The sequence below is a fragment of the Glycine max genome, chromosome 1 (assembly GCF_000004515.6).
Source record: "Glycine max cultivar Williams 82 chromosome 1, Glycine_max_v4.0, whole genome shotgun sequence".
Lineage (NCBI taxonomy): Eukaryota > Viridiplantae > Streptophyta > Magnoliopsida > Fabales > Fabaceae > Glycine > Glycine max.
This window is the reverse complement of record NC_016088.4, coordinates 11,329,697-11,339,323: the sequence shown is the minus strand read 5'-3', so window position 1 is coordinate 11,339,323 and position 9,627 is coordinate 11,329,697. Positions and strand designations below refer to the sequence as shown.

At 27.8% G+C, this 9,627-nt stretch overlaps 1 protein-coding gene across 1 annotated transcript; it reads right to left on the bottom strand.

The window, feature by feature from the left end:
- Positions 1-6,210: 6,210 nt before the first annotated feature.
- LOC100786964 (protein SRG1) lies at positions 6,211-9,028 on the bottom strand. The gene is made up of 3 exons (XM_014773820.3): positions 7,933-9,028; positions 7,073-7,397; positions 6,211-6,739 (listed from the first exon to the last, which is right to left on the bottom strand). The coding sequence occupies exons 1-3, from the start codon at positions 8,103-8,105 to the stop codon at positions 6,488-6,490; spliced, it is 750 nt and encodes a 249-aa protein (XP_014629306.1). The 5' UTR covers positions 8,106-9,028; the 3' UTR covers positions 6,211-6,487.
- Positions 9,029-9,627: the final 599 nt, after the last annotated feature.

The following is a 9,627-nucleotide window of genomic DNA, read 5'->3' as shown; positions in this document are numbered from 1 at the left end:
ATTTCATCAATGAATGAGACTGATCCAAATTTTTATTTGAGTAATTTATTTATTTTAGTAAGAGTAAAATTAATAGCCATTAATATTATATATTTTAGATATTTTTTCTTTAAATTTTTCACGTTAATTTTTTTATAAATATGATATCTTTATCATTTTTTTATGACAATAAATTAGTTAATTTTAATCGATCAATTAGATCATTTGATTAATTTGATTTTCTGAGTTAATTATTAAAATGATTGAACAACTAATATTTTTTAGAAAATTTTAATGTAATAAAGTATATATTTATTTTTCTCTATTTTTTTATAAAAAATCTTATAATTTGTTAGGAATGAATACAAGTTGCTATGAATTAAGAATTAATATAATTTTTCTTGTAAAAAAATAATTAATATAATTTTTTTATTCGTTAAAGAATAAATAAACTCATTAAATATAATGTAATTAAAATTATTCATAAATTTTGTTATCTTGTATTTTTATGTTATGTGTTTTATTGTAAAAGCATTCTGTTAGTATTTATTTATTTTAATTTTATATTATTGATTAATTATATATTTAAATAAATATACACTATTTAAAACTTTTAATATTCACGTTTTATTTTTTCAAAATTAATTTTAAAAATCTGTAAAACAAGTAATAAGTAAAAAAGTTTAATAGTGCATTACTATAAAATAAGTTTTTAACATCAGTCATCAACGACTTTTAACATTGAAGAGTAGATTATCATATTATCTTAAAGAGTTAAATAATTTTGAAAATAAAATAAAATAAAAATATTTTTTTTGCATAAAGTTGATTATTCCATTAGTAATATAAAAATTGATGGTGAAAGAGTAAATATAAGTCACGGGTATTGCAATATTATTTCACATGCATGGTAAGAACAATTCATCAATATTAAGGTAGTTTTCAAATTATATAATATTTAAGAAGAATTTTGGACACAGAACTTTTCCTAATTCGTACTTTAGATCTTTCAAAAACTCTAGGAATTTTAATTCTTTATAATGATCCTGACATAAATATCATACTTCAGGACATTTTCATTAATCAATTTTTTTATTCTTCACAAACTAGTATCACCTTTGACCCAGATATATAGCTCAATGTGTCTTCCCTTAGTCCCCATAAGATTGTAGGCATAGGGCCACCTCCTTCAACCAAGATATATATGCTTTTAATCTAAAGAAACAATGTTATCCACAAATTTTGTAGGAATGACCTACAAACGTGGAAAATCAAATTCATACATCAAAAACAAGATCAAAAAACAAATTAGTAACACAAAATATTATATTAACACACAAATGAAAGAAAAAGGAATGCGTTAAAAGTTTAGAATGAGCATGAAATTTCGAAAAATAATAATATGAAAAAAATGATAAATAATTGATTAATCAAATTTTTTTGTCTTTCATGAAAAAAAAATACATTTTAGATGATCCATTTACAAACAACAATTCAGTATATAGACAACTGAACAAATTTTATAATTAAAAGAGAAAAATCTTACTTTTGATGAAGGACAAATTACCACCTTCATATTGAAGAGCAAATTTCTAATCTACAAAAGGGTCATTCACATTTAAATAAAAGAAAATACATCTTTCAAAAATTTCCAAAAATTTAGATTTAATGACAATTAATGTATTTCACTAATCATGCTTCTAACCAAAATTACATATTGAAATTAAAAATAAATTTAATTGATTTTTATTTATGCACAAAATTAATTTTATTTATATTAAAATGTTTACATTAGACTTATTATATTATTATATTGCAATCTTTATGTTATACTAATCAATTCACATAATCAGTTTCTTAAAAAAATTAATATAATCAATTAAAAAAATTTAATGGGTAATTAGATGTAATGAATTAATTTTTTAACATAATTAATATCTTTATTTCTGTTCAATTATATTTATTATCAACATATAATTTGACAACCAATTAGTATTAAATGTGTGAATAAAATTTGTAGGATTTTTGCAACTGAATTAAATGTTATAAATTTAGTTATATCCCGCAAGTCTATGAATAAATTTAACGTGTTTTTTTATTTTTAAAATACTGTATTTTTTTTAATAATGTATCTTTTTATTGATTCGTAATATATGTTGAGATATTTTGAATCAATCACACGATCACAATATATTTTTTTGAATTAATTTTTTGATAGAAAAATAAAACAAGGATCTATCAATTTTAAATATAAAACAGTTTCCTTTTTGTTATATTTTATTTTATTTTTACAATTAAGCATTAAAAATTTATATTAAAAATATTTTTAATATAAAATTATTATCTATTTAATCATACCGTAAATTTAAAATACAAATATTATGTATCATGTTTATTTATTTAATTTATTATTATTTCAATTTTGTATATAGCGTTTTAAATAAAAATATAATGTTTTTTAAACATAAAATTATAATAATTATAATATAAAAAGTACTTCTACATTTATATTTTTGTCCTTAAAAAGAGCGAGAAAGTTAAAATTATTATTTTATTCTTTAAATAATTAACGGGAAAATATTTTTTATGATGAAAAAATAAATAAAATTACTTTTTTATCCCTAAAAAAGAACAGAAAAATTAAAATTACATGTGTACTCTTACTTTTACTTTTATATCTATAAAGATATTAATCATGTGACTCATAGTTGTTTCCTTTAAAAATAAAAAATAAAACTCATGAGTCATAGGATAACTTATTCGTCCTACAACCAGCAAAAGGCTAAGTTCGACTGGGAAAATATCAGCCTGCAATTAAAGGAAAATGCTATTCGCACCATGTTGTATATGAAGTTCAAGGTCCTCAGAAATATTTTCAACTAAGGACATTGAGGACATTGGCTAAGGTGGGAGAGTGGATTAGGTCTCCTATCATGGAAAAGTTATTTTGTATTGTTGTATATATTCATATTTAATTTAATGGCCAAGATTTTTTCTCTTTTACTTTTTTTTTTTTCCTTTTCTATTTCCATTCTATCATTCTTTTTCCCCTCACTTTCCCATTTTTTCTTGCTTCTTCATCACCGTTAGCGGCAGCAGCGCTCCCCCTCATCTCCTTCTTCCTTGTCTTCTCACACACGCACAAGATAGGCAATTTAAACCAATAGCATTAGTTTTAAGTTTCTTTTGTTAATCACCATCACCGTAAGAAATAGAGATGAAATAATAATAGATAAAAAAATGCTTAGGTGAACCATAATTTGGTCAAGTGCGACCCTTTCATACCAAGCCCTCTCAAGCACCATGCTTCCCATAAACAGAGAATGTTAAGACAACCATTAGCATGTGTTTGGATGGAACAATTCAGGAGGGAAATTTATTTTTTCAAGGAATTTAAAATGGTTCATGATAAAATAGCTTATTTGGATAGAATATTTAAAAGGAGATTTAATTTTTGGTATTTTTATTAATAATTTTGATTAACTAAAACAGTGAAATTTCAAATTCTCTCAAAAAATATAAAATTTGAAACTATTATTTTGGAAATGCTCACTCTAACTCACGTTCTTGCTCGCGACTCTTTCTCGCTCAACACTTGCAACTACGGGTGACCAAAGTTTTTACGGCTGACATCGATATAAGTTATTTTTCAGTTTTCACTGACGTTGGCTGAGATTTTTTCGGTCATAATTTTTTTGTATGATGTCAACCAAAGCTAGTTTTTGTTTATATCGGCTAAGATTTTTTTTAGATGATGTTGGTTAAGGTTATTTTCTCACTGACGTCAGTCATGAGAATTTTTAACGTCTGCCAATGATTTTTTTGGTCGTTGTCATCTAGGTTTTTTCAGTTGATGTTGACCAATGATTTTTTTGGCTGACGTTAGCTAGATTTTTTTCTATTGATATCAGTCATGGCTAACTTTTGAGTAGACACATGCTAGGGTTTTTCAGCTGATGTCAACTAGGTTTTTCGAGTCAACATCAGCCAAAGCTATTTTTTAGTCAATATCAGCTAAGGTTATTTTTTAGCCGATGTTAGCTAGGGTGTTTTGACTGATGTCAACTAGATTTTCTTAGTTGACGTCGGTTAGGATTTTTTTTCTAACATCGACTAGGGTTTTCTAGTTGACATTAGCCAGAGTTATTTCTTAACCACATTAGCTAGGTTTTTTTTGTTGATGTTGACTAGGGTTTTTTCTGCTAACACCAGCTAGGTATTTTTTACCGACGTCGGACATGACTATTTTTAGTCGACATCGACTAGGTTCTTACAGTCAACATTCACTAGAGTTTTTTCAGTCAACATCGACTAGGTTTTTACAGTCAACCATTAGCTATTTTCTAACCAACATCAGCCAAGACTATTTTATAGCCGATGTTGGGTAAGGTTTTTTGTCCGACATTGGTCAAGACTATTTTTTAGCCAACTTCGGCTAGGGATTTTTCGGCCAACATTGACCAATGATGTTTTTCAACCGACATCGAGTAGGTTCCATTGGTCGGCATTGATCAAGCTATTTTTTAATTGATATGGGGTAAATTTTTTCGTCAACGCCTGCTAGGACTTTTTAGGCCGACATTGACTAAAAATAGCCTTGGTCAATGTCATTCGAAAAGAACCTAGCCGGTGTCGGCCAAACAAACCCTAGCCGACGTTGGTAAAAAACCTAGCCAACATCGGCTAAAAAATAGACTCAACTAACGTCAGCCAAAAAATAGTCTCGACTGACGTCAACTGACAAATATTTCCGACATACTTTGACCAAAAAAACCCTATTTGATGTCGATCGAAAAATAACCTTGGTTGATGTTAGTTTAAAAATATCATTGGTTGTGGTCAGGCAAGCAACCCTAGTTAAAATTATCAATATTTCAAAATTAGATTGTGTTTGTTTTCTATAAAGTTTAATATTAAAATTTCATCTATTTAAAATATAAAATTGAAATTTTGCATATGGAAGAAATTGAATTGCCTTATCCAAACAAAGAATTTAAAATCGAAGAAATTTGAATTGATTTATCGAAACAAAGCATTTGAAAAATAAAGGAAATTAAAATCAAAGCAATTCAAATTCTAGACATTTCAAATTTCCTGAAATTTTGAAATTCCTTATCCAAACACAAGGTAAAGGAAATCAATCAAGAAAGTACAAGGAAACAATGAGCAGCAAAAATCATGAGAAAAAAGGAACCAATTCTCTCTCCTCTCATCGTCGCACTCAGTCATCCACTGTTGGGAACGATTTTTGGCGGCAGTGCCACCCTTTGTTTTCTCTTCTTTCCTTTTTCTTCTTCTTTCTTTTCCATCATCTCCTTTCACACTTTGCTTGTCTCTGGACGGTCACAACTACGACAGCACTTCGCAAACATCCTCTCTCCATCGTGCCTTTTATTTGAGCACTCTCCTCTCACATGTGTTGCTAACACCATAGGAGACGACTCTCTGGACTTATATCTTTCACTGCCATTACAAGCATCGATGCAACGATTGTTGTGATGGTGGTAATAGTGTAGTAGCTCCATGAATCCTTTCTCTTTACCACAACAGCCTTTGAAATTAAGGCTAGAATGAGAATAAGGAAAGGGGTAGAAAGGAAAAAAGAAAAGAAAAAACCATGACCATTAAAATTAAATATGAGTATATCCAACGGTGCAAAACAACTTTTCCATGATGGGAGACCTAAATCACTCTCCCACCTTCGTTAGTTAGTATCTTTAACTAAGTTTATGTTTGGATTAAAGTTTATAAACTTCAATTTGAGTCAAACTTAAGTTTGCAAACTCAATTTGCAAAAGTTTCTCAAGTCTTGATTTTTAAGAACTGAGTTTCAAGACAAAATTTTACTTCCATATATACCATTAAAGGGTAAACAGACATAATTCTAAACTTATTTTACTTTCAAACATACTTTTATACTCTTCCATTGAAATCCAAACATACCCTAAATAAAAAAGGGATATATTTGTCTTTTCATTAGTTTGGGGTTTAAATAGAAATACAGAAATGTCAATAGTATTTCCTGTAATTAAATTGGCAAGCCCTGCCCGAAAACATCCTAGCCCGAATTAGTCAGGCCAGCTCAAATTAATTTGACAGCCCTACTGGTAGAGTTTTATTGTGCCTCTTGTTTGTGTCATTTCATTGACCCCAAAAAAGAAGTTTGTCATTTCTATCTATGCAAATTTTATTCAATTCAGCATCTCTTGTACTTAACTATTCAATACTATCTTTTGATTATAAGAAATAAAATAAAAAGTGGGTGTCTGTGTTACATACTAAGCAATATTAACTAACAAATGCACACATAAGTCCCATCATGTAAACTTGCTATTATACATGAGCATGGAAGCTAGCATTTTCAAACTTGAAGCATTGAACGAGGCAATTAATACATAGTAACAATATTGATGTTATTGTTCAATAAGCTAGTCTGTAACGATATACTAATATTTTGCTGAGTTTGTTTTATTTTATCAAAAACTCAGGAAAAGTCCTAATTTATGTCCTATGTATTTTTTATTTTAATAACATCAATGTATGATTTTCCTCGTAACTCGCGTGAAAAATAGCCTCTATAGTAATCTGCTACACCAATTCTTTTAAACAGTGCAGGCCTTTCAGGAGTAACAAGGCTTGGCGTTGGACCTACAATTCTGTTCATTTGAGGCCTGTGAAATGTAGCAATAGAAATTCTCTCCTTCTCTGCGTTGATTGTTGCTCGGTGTTCAACGCTTCTATAAATTCCATTAGTCAATATCTGCCAAAATATTTGAAATAGATACCAAAAAATCTTAATAATCATATCAAAATGTTCAGTGTAATGTGTATTTTTTTATTAATAACAACAATCATAATCACTTGTTAGGACTTAATCACACTTAAGACTTTTCACTCCTTTCTAAGAGTATATTTTGCAAAAATCGAATTCATGTATTTTTCACAAATTTAAAGTGTGTTGCCAACCATTGGGTAGTGTAATGTGTATTCTAATTTGCATCTATTCTTACATTGCCAATCAAAAGAATATTAGTTAAGTATGTCAAGTAATAAAAGCAGTTTTAATTTGGCTAAATAATGTTTTGCCAATTACCTCCAGAATATCTCCAACATTGATGACAAAAGCATTAGAGAGAGGTTTAATAGGAATCCACATTCCATCTTTCCTTATTTGCAGGCCTTCCATTTCGTTGACTTGGAGGAGGATGGTGAGAGCACCAGCATCAGAATGAGGATTAAGGCCAATGACATGTTCTGGTTGGGGACATGGAGGGTAGCAATTCATCCTCATTGACTGACTTAAATCTTCAAATAACTCTAGCAATTCATTAGTGTTGATCTCAAGAGCTTTTGAAATAAGTTTAATGATTGCGATGCTAAGTTTTCCCAATTCTAAAGAATAGCTCTCTAGATCATTTCTGCAGTGAGGCAAACTTTGTTTGAGTTATCCAAAAGTATTTCCAAGAGAAAAGAAAAAATAAGTTTCTCTGAAAATTAAAATTAGCTTATGCATAAATTTAAAAAATATGTTAAAGAATTATATGAGAAAATTTTTAGAAATTAGTTTATACATAAACTAATTTTAATTTATGAAAAAATACATTTAATTTTTTCTTAAACAGTGTCATAAGTATACACAAGTTAAAGAAGTAAAAGAGGAAATTATGTTATTGAGATCCATAAAAATACACTCCACTATGATTTTTAAATACATTCTAATATGATTTTCAATAAAATGGTTTTTTTTTTAATTTCTTAACTTCTTTGAACACTAACACATTTTTTTTAGTGTTTTTAGATAAGATACCCGAAGCTGACCCATAATTTATGATGTTTGTAACTAAAGTTGTAACATGAAAGAGAAGTACTGGTATATATATATATATATATATATATATATATATATATATATATATATATATATATATATATATATAAAGAGACAAGGACAACCTGAATGGTTGGGGAATACTAGCAAATATGTGGGGATTCCTTGCGCATGATGGTAGCGTATTAATGTAGAATATATCTGCCCATTCTAACTTTTGTTCCTCAGATACAACAAACATTTGACCATACCCCTCCAACTCTCCTTGTTTTTGCCAAAGTTTCCTCTTCTCTTCCATTTGAAGACCGAAGAACTCTTGAACACCTATCTTCACATTTTGCACCAATAAAGGGTTGACCCCATGATTTATAAGCTGTAATGTAATTTCCTTGTTAAAAATCTTACATACTAAACCAAATTTAATTTATTTCATTCATAAAATATGCGCAGCAATGTATCGGAATGGTACGAGGAACATTTGTGATGAACATAACACAAAATTCTTGGAAAAAATTGAAAGATCGATTGTTAATTACATGTTACAAGAATATTACATCCGACAATACATGTTTTGCTTAAAAATTAGTTAATATGAACAAGTATAATCTTTAATCCACATGTATATTGTTTTCATTAATCAACTACGTACGTAGAATACTATTAGAATTTGGAACCACAAAGTGTGGTTTACATAAGAGGAGAGAGGACTTTATGTCCAAATGCTTAAGCAGGAACAATATTACTCCCGTACTGCAGGTGTTAGTTACAAAAAATGTAGAAGTTGTGATACATTAAGTGTCGTAAGATATATATTAATTGTTTCCTAAAATTGAGGCTATTTATTAGACACGATGAGTCTCGTCGTGACAAGGTTTGTATAAATTAAATGGTTGGGTATAGTAGTGGCTACTTGACTTTGAAATATTGCAATCCCAATTAATGTGTGACGGTGAACGTGTTTGGTTTAAAATTGGTCGGCATCACACGTGGCTCCGCCATTGCAAACACAAGTTGTCGAACATTTATGCTGTTTAGCTTTGTGCTTGATTTTCATCTCCAACGCAAACTATGCTGGTTTTAAATAAACTTTTCCTTATAAGAATATAAGAAAAAAAAAAGTTTCTTCACAAAATAAAATTAACTTATGAGTTAAAACAAAGTTTTTTGAATTTTTTTATCATCCAAATAAAATATTAGATAACCGGTAAAAATAAGCTTTTGGGTAAGCTAATATGAAATGTACATTTCTATAAATTAATTTGTATATATAGGTTAATTTTAACTTATGAAAAATTTATTTTATTTTATTTTTTATTTTTTCTCCTATAAATACTTTAAGACAAGTTTATACAAACAGATCTTTGCATCAAAATATGATTTTAATATAAAAAATTATCAAGTATTTTTAGCATTTAGCTGAAATACAAATTTCATCTCCGACGCTAATTCTATCTTCATCTAAATTAAAATAGCTATTTTAAGAGTATTTTTATGAATATTATTTTCAACCTCTTATCTTTCTCAATCTGTATATCATCATTTTCATTAATTTGTATTCTTAACTTGAATTTCAATATTTTTAAAAGAAATCATTAATATTTAAAAATAACCTTTATCATAATATGAATCGTTTATCATAAATCTAAAATATAAATTATATGGAAAAAAATAGTTTATTATGAATTTTAATTAAAATGTAATTGATATACTTAAAAGTATTTATTTATTATAAATTTTAATTATAAAAAAATATACACTCAACACTAAAATACTAGTTACTATAAATTTGGTTTTTATTAAATACAAATCCATCTTTGAGG